General features: G+C 45.7%; 1 protein-coding gene across 2 annotated transcripts in view; it reads left to right on the top strand.

Annotated features, from left to right (window-relative positions):
* The window catches only part of LOC137333488 (RNA-binding Raly-like protein), a 1,248,502-nt gene that overhangs the window by 1,126,057 nt on the left and 98,220 nt on the right, over positions 1 to 24,225 (top strand). For both annotated transcript variants that reach the window (XM_067997653.1, XM_067997655.1), the window contains exon 6: positions 8,938 to 8,988. In XM_067997653.1, the coding sequence (XP_067853754.1) occupies positions 8,938 to 8,988 (51 nt within the window). The remainder of the gene's footprint in view (positions 1 to 8,937; positions 8,989 to 24,225) is intronic.

The following is a 24,225-nucleotide window of genomic DNA, read 5'->3' as shown; positions in this document are numbered from 1 at the left end:
CGGCTCCCACTAGTTTTACACACTGCCTGAATTTTGTTTCCATTTTCTGCCCAGCGGGAAAATTGACAATTCACCCCTTTTCCCCCCATGGTTCGGTTTTATTTTTATACACTGCAATCAGCTGAGGGGAGATGGCCGGCCAGGGTTCCTGCCCCTGATCTGATACCGAATGACCTCTACTGGAACGGGGTCAGTATCTGCGAGGCAGTGTTGAATAGCCTGCCGACACCTGTTGACCAGGCTCACTCACAAGGATTGGCCACCTCCTCTGCATGGTGCTGTATCACAAGTTCAGTCACTGCCTCCAGGAGATGAGAAATTTGAAGGTTGGTGGGGGGATGGTTGGGTTGGGGTGGAGGGGGAGGAGCGGAGAGATCCAGTGAAAAATAAATTGAGTTCAGAACTTTACATTCAGTTTCAAAAGTCTGAATTGATCTAAATTATGGGGGTGCAACTTGATTAGCTTAATGAGTCAAATCAAACCTATCCTCACTTCGTGTTAACTCAGTCATCCTTCGGATAGATTGAAGACACGAGCGTGCGAAAGACATGAGTATCCAGTCCAGATGAGGAGGGGTTGTTACTGTTACATCCTTGGGCTTTGCTATCTTAGAAGTAGATATAGGAGAGCACTTAGACTGCGTCGGGGAGTAACTTAAGCCACTGAACCCAAGAGGATATCCGCGACAGACCCAACTTCATGACAAGCATTTTATCCAGACTATAGCAGCATCAAGAAATGTATTCATGTATAGCCAGCATGTTAGGAACATAGGAACAGAAATAAGCCATTCAGCCCCTCAAGCCTGTTCTGCCATTCAATTAGATCATGGCTGATCTGTATCTTAACTCCATCTACATGCCTTGATTCTATAACACATGATATCCTTGTGCAACAAAAATCTATCAAGAAGTAATAATCCTGACCGTAAATGTGCGAAATAAATGTTTCAAGAGAGGGAGGAAGTGTGGGCAGAGTAACAGGAGACCTGACAGAAATGTAGCAACCGGGTACAAAAGTGGTGCCACTTCCCAAAAGAAACCTCAGTGAACTCATGGACAGCACCAGACTGGTGGCCGAGACACATGGTTGTTGAACCCTTTCCATTTTTCCTCATTTCTGCCCTCCTGTCACTAGGTGCTCACTCTTGCTGGGCTGTGATTCCAACGCCTCAGCCAAATTTAATGTGTGAGACAACCGTTGTTGGCAGTCTATCTCACCATGAGGGGCATCACAGACAAACCCATCCTCTCCTCACCTCACATCCACTTACCAGCAGGAGCTTTCAGAAATAAAGAGAACAAAGAACTTGCATTTATATCGCACCTTTCCCGAACTCAGGACAACTCAAAGCGCTTTAAAGTCAATGAAGTACCTTTGAAGTGTAGTCACTTTTGTAAACGTAGGAAACACGGCAGCCAATTTGTGCACAGCAAGCTGCCACAATGTGATAATGGCCAGATCATCTTTCTGTTCTTAGTGATGTTGGTTGAAGGATAATCTTCGAAATAGTGTCATGGGATCTTTTACATCCACCTGAGAGGGCTGACGGGGCTTCTCAATAATAACCAGGAGCTGAAACCTTGACTGTTTTTTCCCCTCTGCTGGAGATGCTGACGTCATTCATATCATCCAAACCGCTGCCTGGGCTGGGATAAGCTAACTCACCAACTAACTCACTAAGTGGCAACCAGGAAGTGAACCTGGGTCTCCCTGGTCTCTACGGAGCAATACTTGCTCGTGATTATCCTCACGCACAGTGTCATCGAGGATCATGGGGGCAATTTTAACCTATCCCACCTGGCAGGAAATCGACGGGATCGGGTGGAACACTGGATTTACATGACTTCAAAGGAGAGTAAAATCGGGCAGGGGTGAAACCAATGTTGCACCCGATCCCATCAGTTTCCTGACAGACGGCTTAGGTTAAAATTGCCCCCATAATTTCAATACTTAAATACTGTGTCAGCAAACCTCTTCTGCTGACTGCATAAATCGAGCATTAATACTTTTGTAGCACGCATTGCATGATATGATTGAAGTCTCAACCTGCGGGATTTAGGTGGTAAGTTGAATACCTTGAAAGCCCTTCGCAAATTTCAGAGCGCACGTGTTCTGATGGAGAAGACAGAGGTCTGTAACAAAGTGCCCATTTCCACTGCTGGGACACTTGAATATTCATAAGCCATCTGTACCAGATGGAAGGCATCTAAAAGTACTTAGGGAAATGAGAGTGGAGGTAGTAGGGGGCCTGTTGCAGAAATATTTTTGCAGGTCATTGAGCACTAGAGGTGATATCAGAAGATTGGAAACAGCTAATGTGATTCTCGTCTTCAAAGGTCAGAAATATGGTCCTGGGAATTGTAGGCCTGTTAACTTGACATTTATAGTGGGAAAAATATCATTGTCTGTGCGAAAGGAAGCAATTCAAGCTCATTTAACAAGAGCTAAAGCAATAATTCCAAGCCAATCCGCATTTGTACAAGACGGGTCATGCCTAAGATATGCATTGGAAATCTGTGTCAATTAGGGTTGCCAATTCTGGTTGGACATATTCCTGGAGATGTCATCACATGACCTCCTGCTTCCAACCACCCCGCCCCCACACGCCTGCCATTGGTCACATGACATGTCCATCCTCGCGGAGCACCGCCTTCCCACGGCCAATTGGAAAGCGAATAGACTCTTCACTATCCAATTGGATGATTCCTGACTGTCAGTCAAACAGCCTTTTTTCTCAACTCTGATATTTTTATAACTAATAAACAAAAGTGTTCAAAGAATTTTTTTTTAAAACACCATTTTTTATTGCCCCTGTGATTTTTCTGCTGGATAGCTTGCAGCAATGCCCTGGAAATTGGACTTTAATTCCTGGAGACTCCAGGGCAATCCTGGAGGGTTGGCAACCCTAATGTCAATGAATTGAATTGGTGCATGGTGCCAATATGACTGATGATGTGTCAGGAATTTACGCAAACATTTGATAAGGCCTATCACGAGAGACTTGTGCCAAAAGTGAAACCTCTTGGGATATAGGGGCAAGCTGTAAATTAGATGTCTAATCGATCAGATTTAGGGAAGATTTAGTGGTAGCATTTTCTGACAGCGGTAATGATTTGCACCTGGAATGACCAAGTTCCAAATGGAGCTTTGTAGTCACTTTACATGCATAGTTCTTACAAATTTAGCATCCTGGAAAGTAGTTCAATGGATATGGTTCTGCAAGATAGATGATCCCGGTAACATTGTTGATATTGCTGGCATCACTCTCTGATTGAGAGGTCTACCTGCGACCTTGCCACTGAGTCTGCTGCCAGGAGATACGTGCGAGGGGGCACCTGGGCAATACGCCGTTTGATTTGATTTATCTCATGGGCAAATCTGCTCACTTGCTTCCCTCCTCTGACAGCATGCCCGAGACAGGAACTTGGCACGTGAGGAGCAGTGGGTTCAAATCGGTGTACTGCCGCTCAGTGACACTCACTGTTGGGAGCCCAATGTGCTGCCCTTCCTCTGTCATAGGGTTGAATGGCTGTGGCATTGGTGGCATCTCAGAGCCAGTGCGGCAGTGGCCCAGGTTGATTCTGTGGAGCCCAGAGGAGCACCACAGCCCCAGGAAAATAAATGAAAACTTACCTGCTGGCCTCCTCTCCGGCTGATACTGGGCAGAGCGAGCATGACCCAGGCTCCTTTCAGTACTGTCCTAATATGGTGATATGGGTCCTATATGCGTCATAGGATTCCAATTTGCTGCTATTGTTGTTGATGATGAATCCCAATTTGCATACTAAAAGGTCCTACCACCTAACCGAGCCGGGCACTCCAGCTGCCCAGTGGTAGGCCCAGGCGAATTATAGGGACGGCCCACACCACCGGCGGGAGCAGGGCAGTAAGTCATACCTCACCAGCGCCCCACTTCCCCTGAGGCCGCAAAGTCTCCCCCATAGTGTGGGAAAAGGACATTTAAGCCAATATGTCGTGTGAGGCGCTTCTCGTGTGAAGTTCCTAATGCGTTACCAGATTAGCGACAGACCCAGTAACACCTTTGTGTGTTATATAGCTCAGAATAATCTCTCTAGACACAACCCGAAGGACAGCTGTAATAGTACTGCTGGATGATACTGGGGCTTAGAGGGTTAAGTTATGAGGACAAGTTGCATAAACTTGGTTTGTATTCCCTTGTTTAGAAGATTGAGGGGTGATCTGAGTGAGGTAGTTAAAATGTTAAAAGGATTCGATAGGGTAGACAATGAGAAACTAATTCCTTTGATGGGGGAATCAAGAACAAGGGGGGCATAATCTTAAAATTAGATCTAGGCCATTCAGGAATGAAATCACATTTTCACACAAAGGGTAGTGGAAATCTGGAACTCTCTCGCCCAAAAGGCTGTGGTTGCTGGGGGTCAATTGGAGTCTTCAAGACTGAAATCAATCGATTGTTGTTATGTAAGGATATCAAGGGATATGGAGCTAAATGGAGTTGAGGTACGGATCAGCCATGATCTCATTGAATGGTGGAGCAGGCTCGAGGGGCTGAATGGCCTCCTCCTGTTCCTACGTTCTTCGCAGTTGAAGTGGATTATCACATGAAAATGTCCCCACTTAGCCGTCATGGTTCTATATATATTTGCTGTAATCCTGGCGGCAGCACAGGCCAGTTCTATAGAAGTAAATGGACAGGTAGTTTTGGGTTTTGAGTCATACCGATAGACTTCCCCGTGATGTGAAGGATGTAAACTGTGTTTCCGTGTTTTCTGGAATATTCTTGTACCAGGATTTGACATGTGGAAGGACCCTCTTTACTATTTTAGTCAAAGAGCTCTCAAACCCAGACAAGTGCAGAGGGTCAGCACTTCCGCGAGACTGAGTCTCCTCCCTGATTGGTGAACAGCACTACATTTTATGCACCTTCAGCAGTCCCATTCAGCCCAACCACCAACGTCCCCTGGACTCTGCCGACCTATCAACAGGCACCGACCCTCTCCGCGTTTCCCTCCAGAATATCCGATCACTCGTCGCCAGCTGTGGCCTTATTGTGAATGATCGTATTCTCGTCCTGACTTTAACTGAAACTTGACTCACGGGTAGCAACACCTTGCCTCTTACCAAAGTCTCCCTGCTATCACTTTCACCAGCGGCAATTCCCCCCCCCATGTGAGATGGGCGCCAGCATCTGATGGCATGTCTAACATTTCAAACCCACATTGCAGAGAATCGCAAGCAAAGACCTGTATTTTATCCAGAACTGTCAACATCGGGGAAAGTGTTGGGAGTGAGATTTATGATGAAGAAGAACCCCAACAGGCTAAACCCGTTTGCACTGGAGAGATGGTTATTTTTCCAAGTGAGATACAGTAAACTGAACCAAAATGAGTGAGTCTCACTCTATATGAATGTGAGTTCACAGATCTGGACCCCTCCATGATGCAGTGCATTCGAACACCACCACATCGCAGTGCCTATCTCATAGACAGCTTTTCTGAATTTTAACATTCCGAATAGAGGTGTAGGTTTCAATTTAAAAAGAGCAAGTAGATATTGTCATCAAACCCTCTGCGATGGGATTTTTTTTTGTTTGTTTGACATTCTGATCTCAACAGAGTTATCAAACTCTTTTTGTAAGGGTATGAAGGGATATGGAGCAAAGGCAGGTAAATGGAGTTGAGGTGCAAGTCAGCCAAGATCTGATTGAATGGCGGAACAGGCTCGAGAGGCTGATTCACCTACTGTATTCCTGATGTTCCTAGTTCCTAACTCATTAGAAACATATTAAAAGTAATAGGGATTTTTTGGGGGGTGGGGAGAACTGTTTTGATCTTCCACCAGTTCTTCATAGAATCATAGAGATTTACAGCACAGAAGGAGGCCATTTGGCCCATTGTGTCTGTGCCGGCTGAAAAAGACCTATCCAGCTTAGTCCCACTTTTCAGCTCTTGGTCCATAGCCCGGTAGGTTACGGCACTTCAAGTGCATATCCAAGTACTTTTTAAATGCAACGAGGGTTTTTGCCTCTGCCACCCTTTCAGGCAGTGAGTTCCAGACCCCCACCATCCTCTGGGTGAAAAAATTTCTCCTCAACTCCCCTCTAATCCTTCTACCAATTAATTTAAATCCATGTCCCATTGATTTCTCTGCCAAGGGAAATGGGTCCTTCCTATCCATTCTATCTAGGCCCTTCATCATTTTATACACCTCAATTAAATCTCTCCTCAGCCTCTTCTGTTCCAAAAAGAACAACACTAGCCTATCCAATCTTTCCTTATAGCTAAAATTTTCCAGTCCTGGCAACATCCTCGTAAATCTCCTCTGCACCCTCTCTAGTGCAATCACATTTTTCCTGTAATGTGGTGACCAGAACTGTGCGCAGTACTCTAGCTGTGGCCTAATTAGTGTTTTATACAGTTGTAGCATAAACTCCCTGTTCTTATATTCCATGACTCGGCTAATAAAGGAAAGTATTCCGTGTGTCTTCTTAACCACCTTATCTACCTGTCCTGCTACCTTCAGGGATCTGTGGACAGGCACTCCAAGGTCCCTCTCTTCCTCTACACTTCTTAGTATCCTACCATTTATTGTGTATTCCCTTGCCTTGTTTGCCCTCCCCAAATGCATTACCTTACACTTCTCCGGATTGAATTCCATTTGCCACTTTTCTGTCCACCTGACCAATCCATTGATATCTTCCTGCAGCCGACAGCTTTCTTCCTCACTATCAACCACACGGCCAATTTTTGTATCACCTGCAAACTTCTTAATCATGCCCCCTGCAATTAAGTATAAATCATTAATATATACCACAAAAAGTAAGGGACCTAGTACTGAGCCCTGTGGAACCCCACTGGAAACAGCCTTCCAGTCACAAAAACACCCATCGACCATTACCCTTTGCTTCCTGCCACTGAGCCAATTTTGGATCCAACTTGCCACTTTCCCTTGGATCTCATGAGCTTTTACTTTTCTGACCAGTCCGCCATGTGGGACCTTGTCAAAAGTCTTGCTAAAATCCATGTACACTATATCAAATGCGTTAACCTCATCGACCCTCCTTGTTACCTCCTCAAAAAATTCAATCAAGTTAGTCAGACACGACCTTCCCTTAACAAATCCATGCTGACTGTCCTTGATCAATCCGTGCCTTTCTAAATGACAATTAATACTGTCCCTCAGAATTTTTTCCAATAATATGCCCACCACCGAGGTTAGGCTGACTGGCCTGGAATTACTCAGTCTATCCCTTTCTCCCTTTTTGAACAACGGTACAACGTTAGCAGTCCTTCAGTCCTCCAGCACCACGGCTGTAGCCAGAGAAGATTGGGAAATGATGGTCAGGGTTCCGCTATTTCCTCCCTTACTTCTCTTAACAGCCTGGGATACATTTCATTCGGGCCTGGTGATTTATCTACTTTCAAAGATGCTAAACCCCTTAATATTTCCTCTCTCACTATGTTTATCCCATCCAATAATTCACACTCCTCCTCCTTAACTACACTGCCTGCATCGTCCCTCTCTTTTTTGTGAAGACAGAGTATTCATAAAGAACCATACCAACATCTTCCGCCTCCACACACAGGTTACCTTTTTAGTCTCTAATAGGCCCTACTCTTTCCTCAGTTATCCACTTGCTCTTTATGTACTTGTAAAAAATCTTTGGGTTTTCCTTTATTTTACTTGCCAATATTTTTTTACCTACTTCCACCTCCGTAACATCGCCTTTCCCCATCCCTGCATCAGCTCATCTGCTGCTGAAACCCTCATCCACCCCTTTGTTACCTCAAGATTCAACTATTCCAATGCTCTCCTGGCCGGCCTCCTACCTTGCATCCAAAGCTCTGCTGCCTGTATCCTAACTTGCACCAAGTCCCGTTCACCCCATCACCCCTGTTGAACTACATTGACTCTTGGTCCGGGAATGCCTCGATTTTAAAATTCTCATCCTTGTTTTCAAATCCCTCCATGGCCTCACCCCTCCCTATCTCTGTAACTCCCTGAACCCTCCAAGATCTCTGCGCTCTTCCAATTCTTCCCTCTTGCGCATCCCTGATTTTAATCGCTCCACCATTGGCGGCCGTGCCTTCAGCTGCCTCGGCCCTCAGCTCGGGAATTCCCTCCCTAAACCTCTCCCCTCTCTACCTCTCTCTCCTCCTTGAAGATGCTCCTTAAAACCCTACCTCTTTGCTCAAGCTTTTGGTCATTTGTCCTAATATCTCTTTATGTGGCCCGGTGTTAATTTTTGTTTGGCAACACTCCTGTGAAGCGCCTTGGGACGTTTTACTCCATTAAAGGCGCTATATAAATGCAAGTTGTTGTTGTTAAATGCACTGTGTCACGGGGAGGAGTTGAGTTCTCAGACGAACAATTCCTGTTGAAAATCTTCGGCAAACGAATTGCACAAGACACCGTGCCTGGCATAAAATGGCTGCCGGTGTCACGTAGACCTTCCTTAGATGGGCTGTGAGATGTATACAACATAGACTGCAGCGGTTCGAAAAGGCGGCCCTCCACCACCTTCTCAAGGGCAACTCGGGATGGGCAATAAATGCCGGCCTTGACAGCAATGCCCACATCCCGAGAATTAATTTTTTAAAAATATTGAGAGAAAAACATGGTGCCATTTCCAATGGGGAATACGTACAAGGCAGGGCTGTACAGGCTGGTCAATCATCATAATGTCTGGGCGTGCAGTCCTCAGCAACAGCAGAGCACATTAGTTGGAACTGGGATCCTAAAGCCCTCCCTCGCTGCTTTGTGCAGTCCTTGTCACTGCCTTTGCCCGCCTGTTTCCTCTCTCATTGCCCTGAGCTTCGGGGCTCTCGCTGCCAGCCAGCGAACCTGAATCCAGATAAATAACAACTGCTGTCACGGAGTCATTAGAATTATTTAAGATGCTGTCAACACTCGCTTAGCTCCTAACTGAATGGCTTCTTTTCTTTCCGCAGAAGTGGCTATGACTTTGACTACGACTATTACAGAGACGAATTCTATGACAGGTATGTTGCCTGCGTGTTATTTGATCCTCTTAGCCCCTTGCCTTTACTTCTTTTTCCGGAATTGCTCTGGCTTTTTTATGTGACAGCGACAATTACTCCCAGTATCTCATAGCTCGCGAAAAGTCTGACCTTTCTCAAATCTATTGAAATGTTTACCTCTCCCCGCCTCACCCCTCCCAAAAGGCAGCACTGCTTCAGAAAATGTGTTTTCCTTTCTCCCCCTCTCCCTCCCGTGGGAAATCTCGCAGCAGGATGGAAGGAAGTCATTACAAAAATTGCAACACCGTATCCAGTGCAGTGTTCCGGAATGGATTGCTTTAACTTGTAGAAAAATAAGGCTGCAGTGTTGTGCCGTAAGGCGCAAGTTAATAAAACAAATGTTGCCAACAGGTTTTGGGGCCAGTCATTGCCTCTCGTCTCACAGAAATAGCCTCTGATTTTGCAGTAATGATCACAGCTGTCAGTATAGGACAACAACAACAACTTGCCTTTATATAGTGCCTTTAACGTAAGACAATGTCCCAGGGCGCTTTGCAGGAGCGTTATCAGACAAAATTTAACACCGAAGCACATAAGGAGATATTAGGAGGGGTGACTAAAATCTTGGTCAAAGGTAGGTTTGGAGGAGGGTTTGAAGGATGAGAGAGAGGCGGAGAGGTTTAGGGAGGGAATTCTAGAGCTTCGGGCCTAGACGGCTGAAGGCACGGCCGCCAATGGTGGGGGATGCAGAAGAGGCCAGAGTCGGAGGAACGCAGAGTTCTCAGAGGGTTGTAGGGCTGGGAGAGGTTACAGAGCTAGGGAATGGCGAGGCCATGGAGGGGTTTGAAACCAAGGATGGGAATTTTAAATTTGAGGCGTTGGTGGACCAGGAGCCAATGTAGGTCAGCGAGCACAGGGGTGATTAGGCAGCGATTCTTTTTAAATTAAAAAAGGACATTTTAAGATTGTCACACATTACACATTTACAGTGAAATAATCCTACATGTACATGCAAACGTGATTGAGCAAAGGCCATTCTGCCTCCCTGTATTTACTGCTCTTGAATCTGTTCTACAAGTTCAAGAAGAAACAGAGTTCTGGAATGAGGTTAATTAGGAGGTTACAAAGCAGCAACACGATGGAGAGTGATGCAGCAACAACTTACACCCTTAATGTATAGAAACATCCCAATGTGCTTCACAGTTGTGTGAGGAAAACCCAAGCCAAGTCAAAGAGGGAGAGATTCAGCGGGCTGATCGATAAGGTGGGTTTCAAGAATGGTCTTAAAGGAGGCGAGGCAGAGGGGTTCACGATGGATATTTCAGCTAGTGGGACTTAAATGATTCAAGGCACAGCAGCCATTGGTGGGACGAAGGGCGGGGAGCGCACAAGAGGCTGCAATCAGAGAAACAGTTTGGCGGAGGGAAGAGATATAGGGTTGGAGGACATTATAGAGATAGGGAGGACAATGCCATGGAAGGCTTTAAAGATGAGGATATCATTTTAAATTTGAGGCATTGGGGGTCCGAGAGCCATTGTAGGTCAGCAAGGATTGGGGTGGGGGGCAGTGATGGGCATGAGGGAGTTGGCATGGGATAGGATACAGGCTGCAGATTTTTGGATGAGTTGGGGTTTATAGAAGGCCAGCTGGGAAAGCAATTGGAGTAACTAATCTGGAGGTTACAAAGGCATGGATGAGGGTTTCAGAGGCAGCTGGGCTTAGATGGCGCCGCAGGCAGGTTATCTTAAGGAGGTAGGAGTAGAAGATCTTTGATGGAGAGAATATGTAGTGAGAAATTCACCTTAGGGTTGGACAGGATGCTGAGGTCGTAAACAGTCTGGTTCATCCTGAGGCAGTGACCAGGGATGAGGATGGAATCGGTGGCAAAGGAGTGAAGTTGGGGCACGGCTGAAGATAATAGCTTTGTTCTTCCCAATGTTTAGCTGGGGGAAATTAACACTCATTCAAGACTGGTTATCAGAGAAAGGCAGCAGAGAGGCAATGTAAGGGTTGAGAGATTTGTTGGAGCGGTAGAGCTGGGTGTCATTGGCGTACATGTGGAAGATGATCCGAGTCTGCGGATTACATCGTCAAGGAAATAAGGAAGAGAAAGGGGCCGAGGATGGATCCTTGAGGGACTCTGGAATTAATTATGAGAAAAAGGGAAGAGAAACCATTGCTAGAGATGCTTTGGCTGCGATCAGATAGAGAAGAGTGGAACCAAGCGAGAACAGTCCCATGCAGCTGGACAGCAGAGGAGAGGTATTGGAGGATGATGGTGCAGTTGAGCGTGTCAAAGGCTGCAGAGACGTCAAGGAGGACAAAGAGAGGCAAGCACCACAGTCACAGAGAATGTCATTCATGACTTTGGTTAGGGCCGTTTTGGTATTGTGGGAAGAGCAGAAGCTGGATTGAAAGGAGTTGTGGAAGATATGGGCTAGATTCTGGGAGGTGACAAGTGAGAATGGGGTTGAGGGAGTAGGAGATAAGTCTCAAGGACAAGGTGAGCCTAGAGAGGGCAACGGGGTGATGCGGTTGAAAATATAGATAGGAATTGAAGGCAAGAACAGGAGGGCCAGGGGTTTGGCTCGGCGGTAAGGGAAGAGGTTGAGCAGCGAAGGCTGCTGTTTGGATCCACAAGCTGTTTGCACTTGTTGTTAGAGGTGAGCACAAAATTCAATATTTCCTCCAACTTTTCACAACATTTTAGCAGAGAAAAGCAAGGCCTAGTGTGGACAAGCCAGATCTGGCGATGAATGGCGAAACCAATTTTGTGCTAGGCACGCTCAACATTGCACCCCTCAAACTTCAAGGAGTGACGGTCGTGGTCATACCTGGAGGATTGAGAGGGATGGGAGACAGTGAACAAGGGCATCAAAAGTAGAAGTGAGGGTGTGTTAAGCAAATCATCAGAGACTTGGTGAGGTTAAACATAACAGTAAAAAGTCTTTCAGTACCACAACTGCAAGACGGCAGTCAGAGAAGAGGTTAAAAACCAGAAAAGATGCAAACAGGTTTGAAACTGAGTACGAGCACAAAATAGTAAATGTTCTGAACAAATAATTCCTCCCACATGAGCATCATGCCCTGTCCAGACAAAGATATCCTTAATAAAATTAATGATTTCATTATAAATGTGATGGAAGTTCGAGACAGGCTAATAGAGATGAAAACCAATAATTCCCCAGGGATAGATGGGATTCATCCCAGAGTGTTGCGAGAGACCAGGGAAGAGATTTGTGAAGCACTAACAATTATTATGAGGGAGTCACTGGAGAGGTACCAATAGATTGGAAACAGGCTAGTACAGTGCCAATATTCAAAAAGGGTGACAGAACAGACATGGGCAACTACAGACTCATTTGTCTAATTTCCATTCCATGTAAAATAATGGAATAAATTATCAGGACTAAATGTGTCCAACAATAACCTAGTTAACAGCGGTTAACATGGATTCAGAAGGGGACGATTTTGCCTGACCGCCCTCCTCGACTCCCTTGAGGAAGTGACAACCCAAGTGAACTGTGGTAAGTCCTATGATGTGGTGTATCCCGATTTCCAAAAGGTTTTTGATGAAGTCCCACATGAAAGACTTTAATTAAACTCAGAACTGTGAGGATTCAAGGTGAACCCTGGGAATGGATAAGAAACTGGTTGAAGTATAGGAAACAAGGAGCACTCATTAGAGGAGTTACGTCGGAGCGGGGGAAAGTACTGAGTGGGGAGACCCAGGGCTCGGTGCTGGGACCACTACTGGCTATAATTTACATTAATCAGCTGGATTCAGAAACTCAATGCAAAGTGGTCAGATTTGCAAATAATACCAAATCAGGAGGGGCCAATGGAATCGGAAGAGGCAGCTCAGATATTACAGAATGAGTTGAACAAGATATGAAAGTGGGTAGAACAATGATGGATGAAATTAATGCAGACAAGTGTAAAGGGCTTCACATGGGAAGATAAAATAAATGACACACATGCTTCGTAAAAGGGATTGAAATAGCTGAGGATGAAGCTGAAAGCCCTCGGATCCTTAGTGGATTCAAGATTAAACATGTCCAGCCAACGCTGCGCAGCTATCAACAAATCCAATAGGATGTGGAATTGCACGGCCAAAACAGTAGAGTAGAAGTCAGAGGAGGTAATGATCAAACAGTACAGGGCTCTGGTCAGACTGCACCTTGAGTAGTGCATCCAGTTCTTGTGGCCAAGTATTAAGAGAGATATTCAAGCACTGGAGGTCGTGCAGAGAATAGCCTCAAGGCAGATCCCCAGTGTCGGGCCTGAGTTACAACGAAAGACTGGATTAACCTGGACTTTTCAGGCTGGAAGGGAGACTGGTAATCCTGATGATGGTGTATAAAATTGCTAATAGTAGAGAAAGCCCAGAATATTACTTCAAATTAAACTACGGAAGTAGAACTGGGGGCAGTGTGTTAAACCACTAATTTTAGGACTGATATCAGGAAATTGTTTTTCACACAAATAGTGATCACTGTGTGGAATAAACTTCCAGATAGAATAATGGAGGCAAAAGCCCTGGTAGCATTTAAAAAACAATTGGATGCGACAGTGAGTGGACTTTAGGATCTCTCTGGATGAATGAACTACGATGGGCCAAATTAAAAATTCTTGACCAGTAATTATCTGGAGATCAGCAGGAGCAGTATTGTGGCAGATGTAGGACCAACAGCTCAGCAGTTGGGAGTTTGGAAGAGCAGTTGTAAACAACTTGGGGGAGAGTTCTTTCCAGGGTGGATAGTGGGGGTAAAGGTGTATATGGGGAATGTGGGTTGTGGAACAAGAAAGTGTACAGTCTTGTGCATTAGCAGGGAGGCATGGAGGAGCAAACAACACAGAGCAGAAGATACGAACAATGACGGACAAGGAAAGATCGACTGGTCCATCCAGCCTGTCCCACAAAACTCCGACGTCTTGTGCATCACAATATATACACTCCCCACCCCACCCGAAAGCCGTGTGATCTCCTGGGAGAGGCGAAAAACCAGATAAAAACCCAGGCCAATTTGGGAAATTCCTCTCCGGCCCCCTTAAACAATCGAAACTAGTCCACAAAGCCACTCCGGCCCTGATTAATGGCATGCAATACATTATATAGAATATAAGAATACAGAATATAAAAACAGGGAGGTATTGCTGCAGTTATAAAGGGTATTGGTGAGACCGCACCTGGAATACTGCATACAGTTTTGGTCTCCATACTTAAGAAAAGACATACTTGCTCTCGAGGCAGAACAAAGAAGTTTCACTCGGTTAATCCCGGGGATGAGGGGGCGGACATATGAGGAGAGGTTGAGGAGATTGGGACTCTACTCATTGGAGTTCAGAAGAACGAGAGGCGATCTTATTGAAACATATAAGATTGTGAAGGGGCTTGATCGGGTGGATGCGGTAAGGATGTTCCCAAGGATGGGTGAAACTAGAACTAGGAGGCATAATCTTAGAATAAGGGGCTGCTCTTTCAAAACTGAGATGAGGAGAAACTTCTTCACTCAGAGGGTAGTAGGTCTGTGGAATTTGCTGCCCCAGGAAGCTGTGGAAGCTACATCATTAAATGAATTTAAAACAGAAATAGACAGTTTCCTAGAAGTAAAGGGAATTAGGGGTTACGGGGAGCGGGCAGGAAATTGGACATGAATTTAGAATTGAGGTTAGGATCAGATCAGCCATGATCTTGTTGAATGGCGGAGCAGGCTCGAGGGGCCGATTGGCCTACTCCTGCTCCTATTTCTTATGTTCTTAATACCTGCCTTTGTACGAGAGATGAAGGAACACAGCTTTGAGCAAAGGGAGGAGAAAAGACACAATGAAGCAGAGGGATGAAGAAACGCACTGTATGTCGCAGAGCAGGCACAGTGGAATGAAGACGCAGCATGAAACACTACATTTAACGGCTGATTTTCAACGGCACGCGACAGAAGCACATATCAGAAAATGATGGGTGTGTTTCCCACGATTTTTCATTAATTAGTCTTCAGTTTGGGTTGCAATATGACAGCATGTTGCACAAGGCTATTCTGAAGCCTAAAATCAATTATCCGCTCTTCGTATGAATTGGAAACGCAACAAGTCATTTCTACTGCACTGTGACCCCAGTAGTGCTGAATCCACCACCTGTCCTGAAGGGGACACTTGACACTACAGTCAGTAAGGATCAAAAGTATTCAAATTGGATAGTCTGTCCCTACAGTAAAAAGAAAGATTGGTTCAGTACTGATGTCCCAACGTTACATCTCAGTGCAAATTTAATGAATATCAGGGGCGCTAAATGGGGCCGTGCAGCTCCGTTGTTTCGGCACTACACGGCGTCTCCAACATCCAAGATGTTTCCAGTGTGACGTGTGCCGGGCGCCATCTTGGTACAGGAGTTAGCGAATGCGCAAATACCGAACGCCGGAATCATGTAAAGTAAGGAGAAAATGGATACAGTCAGTGTGCAATGCTGATTTAAAGTGATAGACACCATTTTGGGACTTAACGCTCAACTCAACGCACAGTCTTAACCTCGACCATCTGAACATGTCTTAGAGTGCCTGGAGGACCCTCCACCAGCGCTATTTAAAGGGACCATGGAGGACTTACAGGTTAGTGGCTGGATTATTGCTTCTGGCTGCCCAGACATTTGTAACTGTTTATGGAGGTCTTCTATACTTGAACACTAGGACTAGGGGACATAGCCTAATACTTAGAGCCTGGACGTGCAGGAATGAAGTTCGGAAATGCTTCTACATGCAAAGGGTGGGAGAAGTTTGTAACGCTCTTCTGCAAACGGCAGTTGATGCTAGCTCAATTGTAAATTCTAAATCTGAGATTGATAGATTTCTGTGAACCAAGGGTATTAAGGGATATGGGGCTAAGGCGGGTATATGGAGTTAGGTCACAGGTCCACCATGATCTCATTGAATGGCGGAATAGGCTCGAGGGGCTAAATGCCACTGCCACTTGCTGTCTCCTGATACGCGCCACCTTTTCCTGCAAAAAAGCGGGACGTGTGTATGGATAATGTGTCTGTCATGGTTGAATAGCTGCCAATGTGTATGGCCTGTGAGTTGTGGGTGGGCGGCTTGCAACAATGGTAATGTGTAAGGGTGAGAGGAAGCATCTGATTGGAAGAGTTGAGTACTGATGGAAAGAGTTTGTTGGTATGTGGGGGATGGGGGTGTAGTGCTTGGTGCAGTTGGTAGGAGACACCACTTGACAGTTGACCTCACTCACCTTGACCACTCATGTCAAAGCATTGAACTTCTTCCTGCACTGCATCCATGTTCATGGTGCTATGCGCCTGGCATTGACTTCGTCCCCCGCTGCCTCCCACTGCCTTTTGGGTATATGTCTGGAGGGCCTCTTGCCCCCCTCCCCCCCCCACGGATATAGGATGTCCCTCCTTCTGTCCACCTCTTGCACCAAGGCCTCCAGTGCATCAGCAGAGAACCTTGGAGCACTCACTCTCGCAGTCTGGTGCAAACTGAGATCGGCAGATTGGTGAGGTCTGGCATGCAGGTTGGAGGATGTGGGATTTAGTAGTGCGCAACTTTTATTCAATGTTTTAACATAACTCATCAGTTTATAAACATCGGGACGGGAGCTGCATCTGTGTTTTGCATGTGCGATGTCTGATCTCCGTTCAGACTCCGTGCATACAACAGACTGTTATTTTCAGCAAATAACAGCAACCAGCTAACTTTAAGAGATTTTTAAGAGACAGTCTGCCTTTAAAAGATTGGGGCTCCCCCTGCTGGTGGAAAGTGCAAATTGCATTGAATCCTCATGTCAACACTGATTCGGAACGCTGCTTGAAGGTCAGTCCTCAGGCCTGATTAAAGTCTTGTCCTACCTGCGCAGAGGCCATTGGACGTGGGGGTAATAGCGGATCACGCTACCCCCACCCAATAATAGGCCCTATCCAATTTTTTCCCCCCAGATTTCTTAATATATTTTGATAAATTATCCTATTCCCTGTTTATACGAGAAATTGCAGGTCCAAAGTCCAACCTGTGATTCCCATTGGAAACCCTTCAAATTCTGCCCTCAATCAGTCCCAACTTCACCTCTGGGTAGGTTTCTCATCAGATCCCATTCAGAGATCTTGCAGCATGAACAACAAACAACAGTTGGATTCCCTCTTTTGAACAGTTCTCCATCTGTCCTTCATATAAAGCAGCGACAAAGTGTATCCTGCAACTGCCCCTCCCTCTCCCCCCAAGAGCTCCGCCCCGACCCCGAGAGCTCCCTTCCCCGAGAGCTTTCCCCCTTCCCCCCGCTGAGAGCTCCCACCCCTGAAAGTTCCCCACTCCCCCGCCAAGAGGCCCCCCTCCCCCTCCCGAGAGTTCCCCCTCCCCTCTGAGCCCCTCCCACCGAGCGCCCCCCCCACCGAGCGCCCCCACCCCACCTGAGAGCTCCCCCCGAGAGCTTGCAATACACGTGGAGCAGCTGCATTCACATACTGGACTGACCAGTGTTGTCACTGAGCTTATTTCGATTATTGGTGTCAGTTCACTTCTGGGAAATTCATAATCCAGTACACTTTAATGTTGTGTGACACGCCTGTTGTGTGCTACTCTTAATTCATCACCTTAAATTGTTCTCTTTAACAAACCTGGACTTTGCCCTCGTGTTATATAGCTCAAAATATTCCCTTAGAAGGACGAAATCTACCATTGTACTCTTTGGTGCTTTTCATAGCTCAAGTTCATATTGTAAGAAAATTTCCCGCACCCACTATTTGCTGAAATCTCAATGACTAAACCGTTGAGGCTGACCCCGTGGGGCCTGTGACTTACAGCCCCAGTCACTTTGATCATTTGGCTGGACCATCAGACTGTTGTACCTCACTGTTCTGAGGAGCATTCTGACATGAATGTAATGCAGCAAGTGAAGAGACGAAATCGCCTCGCCAAGTTTAATATTGAGAAAGTGATTCCATGACTCTTCCTTTTATAGTAAAACATTTGAAAGTGGTAAATGATCATCATTGAACAGCATCACACTTCTTTGTTGCTACAGGACAAACTGGTTGTATGTTGCAGTGGATTACTTGGATTTTTCATACCCTGCCTTTGGGTTTATATAGGATATTGTCATATATACCCACTTGTCCTTATGTGGAGGTATTATGGGATATTGTCATATATCCTTTACCTCTAGTTCAAGGAGTAGGGAAACACTGAAGACATCTGATTATTAAATCAAGTCAATGAGATAATTAAACATAACCCCTTACATTGCAATATATATGAGATATAGGTACCAATAATACTCACATACCTCAGGACATGCCTTGTCTGCGAACACTCGCCTCAGAAAGAATAGATTGAAGAGTCCCCCTTTTTTTACTCTGAGCTTCAGAATGTTACATTCTTATGTTTCATTACGCAGGACAAATGTGGGTATCATTGTGTCATCACTACCTCCCTGTGTGTAACCTGTTGATACAGTTGCTGTTAACCCTTTGATGTTCTCCTTAGAGCAGAGAAGGTTAAGGGGAGATTTGACAGAGGTGTTCAAAATCGTGAGGGGTTTTGAAATAGTAAATAAGGAGAAACTGTTTCCAGTGGCAGAAGGGTCGGTAACCAGAGGACACATATTTAAGGTAATTGGCAAAAGAACCAGAGGCGACATGAGGGGAAAAACATTTATGCAGCGAGTTGTTATGATCTGGAATGCACTGCCTGAAAGGGTGGCGGAAGCAGATTCAGTAGTAACTTTAAAAAGAGAATTGCATAAATACTTGAAGAGATAAAATTTGCAGGGCTCTGGGGAATAATGGGGACAGACCAATGGATAGCTCTTTCAAAGAGTCGGCACAGGCACGATGGGCCGAATGGCCGCCTTCTGTGCTGTATAATTCTATGATTCTATGTCTTATCTCTTCCTATTTTTATTGCCAAAGAAAAGTTTTTTTCTCTTACCTGCACTGACAATTGAAATTCCTCCTTCACACTCCCCCTCGTGATAAAAACCTGTCTCTTTCAACTGGATGTGTGTTTCTCTTGAGTCCGTTTTAACTTAGCTCAATATTATACATAATGCCAATTAGCTTATTCTATTTAATAATCTATATGTGCCTACCCTTACACTGTCCTCAATCACTTCCATGTAATAGCAGGTTCATTCTGTACATATTTAGTCCATATTTTAACATTGTGTTCAAATCTGTAGAGCTAAAATAAAAGCAGTGGCTGTGTTCGTGAGCCACCAGTTCAGATTGTTCAACTTCACATTGCCAGAAACTCACCTGGATCATTTATTCATCTGACTACACTACACTAGACTTTTATAGAAACTTCTAGCGTTTGGTTTCAGTGTAACTACGAGTGTTGCATACGCAATTACACACAGAGGTACCTTATTTAATTACCTTCCATCACAAGCAATTACACTCAGGAAGCCCTTAATTGTTCAGAACACTGAGAACTAATAGTGCAGATAATTAACTGGAACCTTCTGTAATTGAAGGTGTGTTTATATTTTTTTGTTTAAATGTATTTTTCTTTTTAGAATCATAGAAAGTTATGGCACAGTGGAGGCCATTCGGCCCATTATGTCTGTGCCGGCCAAAAAAGAGCTATCCAGCCTAATCCCACTTTCCAGCTCTTGGTCCGTGACCTTGTAGGTTACGACACTTCAAGTGCATATCCAAGTACTTTTTAAATGCACTGAGGGTTTCCACCTCCATCACCCTTCCAGGCAGTGAGTTCCAGACCCCCACCACCCTCTGAGTGAAAAAAATTCTCCTCAACTCCCCTCTAATCCTTCTACCAACTACTTCAAATCTATGCCTCCTGGTTATTGACTCCTCTGTTAAGGGAAATAGATCCTTCCTATCCACTCTATCTAGGCCCTTCATAATTTTATACACCTCAGTTAAATCACCTCTCAGCCTCCTCTGTTCCAATGAAAACAACCCCAGCCTATCCAATCTTTCCTCATAGCTAAAATTCACACGTCCTGGCAACATCCTTGTAAATCTAGTCTGTAACCTCTCTAGTGCAATCACATTTTTCCTGTAATTTGGCGACCAGAACTGTTCGCAGTACTCCAACTGTGGCCTAACTAGTGTTTTATACAGTTCTAGCATAACCTCCCTGCTCTTATATTCTGTGCCTCGGCTAAAAAAGGAAAGTATTCCGTATGCCTTCTTAACCACCTTATCTACTTGTCCTGCTACTTTCAGGGACCTGTGGACATGCACTCCAAGGTCCCACTGTTCCTCTACACCTCTCAGTTTCCTCCCATTTATTGTGTATTCCCTTGCCTTGTTTGCCCTCCCCAAATGCATTACCTCGCACTTCTCCGGATTGAATTTCATTTGCCACTTTTCTGCCCACCTGACCAGTCCATTGATATCTTCCTGCAGTCTATAACTTTCCTCCTCACTGTCAACCACATGGCCAATTTTTGTATCATCTGCAAACTTCTTAATCTTGCCCCTTACATTTAGGTCTAAATCATTAATATATATCACAAGGACCTAATACTGGGCCCTGTGGAACCCCACTGGAAACAGCCTTCCAGTCACAAAAACACCCGTCGACCATTCCCCTTTGCTTCCTGCCACTAAGCCAATTTTGGATCCAACTTGCCACTCTCCCTTGGATCCCATAGGCTTTTATTTTTCTGACCAGTCTGCCATGTGGGACCTTGTCAAAAGCCTTGCTAAAATGCACGTAGACTACATCAAACGCGTTACTCTCATTGACCCTCCTTGTTACCACCTCAAAAAATTCAATCAAGTTAGTCAGACACAACCTTTCCTTAACAAATCCATGCTGACAGTCTTTGATTACTCTGTGCCTTTCTAAATGAAGATTAATTCTGTTCCTCAGGATTGTTTCCAATAATTTGCCACCACCGAGGTTAGACTGACTGGCCTGTAATTACTCGGTCTATCCTTTTCTCCCTTTTTAAACAATGGTACAATGTTAGCAGTCCTCCAATCTTCTGGCACCATGGCTATAGCCAGAGAGGATTGGGAAATGATGGTCAGAGCCTCTGCTATTTCCTCCCTTACTTCTCTTAACAGCCTGGGATACATTTCATCCGGGCCTGGCGATTTATAGAATCATAGAGTCATAGAGTTATACAGCATGGATAGAGGCCCTTCGGCCCATCGTGTCCGCGCCGGCCATCAAGCCCTGTCTACTCTAATCCCATATTCCAGCATTTGGTCCGTAGCCTTGTATGCTATGGCATTTCAAGTGCTCATCCAAATGCTTCTTGAATGTTGTGAGGGTTCCTGCCTCCACAACCCTTTCAGGCAGTGAGTTCCAGACTCCAACCACCCTCTGGGTGAAAAAGTTCTTTCTCAAATCCCCTCTAAACCTCCCGCCTTTTACCTTGAATCTATGTCCCCTTGTTATAGAACCCTCAACGAAGGGAAAAAGCTCCATAGTATCCATCCTATCTGTGCCCCTCATACTTTCAAAGATGCTAATCCCCTTAATATTTCGTCCCTCACTATGTTTATCCCATCCAATATTTCACACTCCTCCTCCTTAACTACAATGTCTGCACCGTCCCTCTCTTTTGTGAAGATAGATGCAAAGTATTCATTAAGAACCATACCCACATCTTCCGTCTCCACACAGAGGTTACCTTTTAGTTTTCTAATCGGCCCTACTCTTTCTTATCCTCTTGCTCTTTATGTATTTAGAAAACACTTCTGGGTTTTCCTTGATTTTATTTGCCAGTATTTTTTCATGCCCTCTCTTTGCTTTCCTAATTTCCTTTTTAATTTCACCCCTGCACTTTTTATACTCCTCTAGGCTTTCTGTAGTATTGGATTCTCGGTGTCTGACACAAGCTTTCCTTTTCTGCCTTATCCTACCCTATCTGCTCTTTGACATCCAGGGGGCTCTAGATTTGGCAGCCCCTCCCTTTTTCTTTGGGTTGGAAACCCGGAGAAAAAAATTCTGTGGTTTCCCGAGCGATCGCGACTAAATTGAAGCCACTTAACTGAACTTCTGGGTTTCACGTCCTCATGCTGTGCAGCGGGCGTACTGCGCACCCGCACGATCCGCTTAAAGCTCACTATTCTGAAGGAGAAAGGAGGCTACAATAACCATGCAACATTCCAGAGCCAAGCCAGGACCTAGGTTCTCCGACACCGCTCTGGAAACATTGCTGGGCGCAGTGAGAAGCAAGAGAGAGGTGCTTTACCCAGCAGACAAGAGGAAGAAACCTGGCTCTGTCACAAAGAAGGTGAGGCTGGAGGTGGCGGACAAGGTAAGCAGCAGGAGCTCGGTGTCCCAGTCATGACTTCAGTGCAGAAAGAGATTTAATGACCTTACCAGGTCAGGAAAAGTGAGTACAGTTACTGGTTGATCTGCATTCTGTAATGAACATTACCTCCTCTCACACTGCCGTGCGAAGCCTACTCCATCACATCACACCTCACACCCACTTAAGGCTCAGTATCAACTTACCTTCAGTTTTTGTGCACTTCTCACCCCCCCTCCCCATTTGTGCATGCACCTCTCCCACTCACCCGAATCCTGATGCAATGTGATCAATCTGTCTGATACTCACCCTCTGATGCACCTGTTTCATTGTCATCCTGACCCAAAACAATGCATCCATCGGGTGACCAGGTAGCCCTCACTCACTCACAGGTCTGTACTTTCTCCCCTTGTAGGAGAAGAGAGTGCAAAATGCAAGGGAGAGGGCAAGGGCTGGAGGGGATCCTCCAGAAATCGTGGCCCTCACAGAGGCAGAGGAGGAAGCCTTGGAACTCAGCCGTACGATGGAGTGCCTGACTGTAGGAGATGCCAAGACTGGCACCCCACAAACATCTGGTGACAGAACTTTAACATCCCTCACACACAACATGGATTGATGTTATCAGTGATTGACCTGTTGCACACCTCAGTATGTTCATCGCAACATTACTTCTGCGATGATTATTAATATTGCTGCATGTTCTCTTCTAGGGGCATCACGGACTGAAGATGTGGTCGAGGGCGATTCCTCAGAGGAGCTCCCTGCCTCTGAGGGCGCACCGTCACATCTTAGTGAGCCATCCACCATCGCAGATACTCAGTGGGTCCTATTAGAGAGGTAGTTGGGTTGTCACCTGGTGAATCAACACACACAAGTGAGCACGAGCAGACACTAGTGGCAGGGGCAGTGGTGGAGAGTCCGTGTCGGTGGGCGCACTCCTCTCCAAGCTCTGCTCAGCTTGGCACAGATGCTGAACAGGGGGCCATTCTTGAGAAGGAGAATGATATAGGTACAGGAGAAACTTTGCGAGGGAATGGAAAACTTGCCATGCACACTCACCAGAGAGGATGGAGGAGCCCAACTCCATCGCTAGTGGATTGGTGACACTGGTAAGTGTGGGAATGCCTGCGATGGAGAGAATGGCAGCCTTCATTGAGCTTCAAGCACGGCTCACAAATGAGTCCATTCAGGCCATGGCAACGGCCGAGCGGACTCAGGGTGAACTACATTCTTAGACAGGCAGACAAATACATGTGCTCTGTCAATCTGTTGCCCTCCACAAAGGAACTTTTATTCGAACTATCGCCAACTGCAATGAACAGCACCCAGAGCAATTGGCTGATTACAATAGTTAGCACATGGTTACACTTGATTCCTCATCCACTTGACCCAGGAATGACTGATGCTGTCGCTTCTTGCAAGGTCGAAGAGAATTCATTTTCGCCCCCCAGGGCAGCCACTTCTTGTCTTGACGAGCAGTCCCAATGCGTAAACAGCAGTTTATAAACCTGAACAGCTGTCAAGGTCTCTGCTTCCCAGTTGTCTGGTAAGGTGCAAACTGCAGTTGCCCTTCAACTTGCAACAGCCTCTTTGCTTTTTGGCAGGGAAATCGTTATACAAACCTGTCCAGTGAAACAATAACTTCACAGCAATATCACACCAACAACAAGTACTTGCATTTATATAGCGCCTTTAACGTAGTAAACGTCTCAAGTCACTTCACAGGAGCATAATCAAACAAAATTTGATACCGAGCCACATAAAGAGACATTAGGACAGGTGAGGCAGGTTTTAAGGAATGTCTTAAAGGAGGAGAGGGATTTAGAGAGGGAATTTCAGAGCTTAGGGCCTAGGCTGCTGAAGGCACGACCGCCTATGGTGGAGCGATTAATATCAGGAATGTAGAACAGGCCAGAGTTGGAGAAGCACAGAGATCTCGGAGGACTGTAGGGCTGGAGGAGGTTACAGAGATAGGGAGGGGCGAGGCCATGGAGGGGTTTGAAAACAAGGATGAGAAT

Source organism: Heptranchias perlo, chromosome 16 (assembly GCF_035084215.1).
Source record: "Heptranchias perlo isolate sHepPer1 chromosome 16, sHepPer1.hap1, whole genome shotgun sequence".
Classification (NCBI taxonomy): domain Eukaryota; kingdom Metazoa; phylum Chordata; class Chondrichthyes; order Hexanchiformes; family Hexanchidae; genus Heptranchias; species Heptranchias perlo.
Note: the sequence above shows the minus strand (reverse complement) of the source record. Positions and strands in the feature narration are given on the sequence as shown.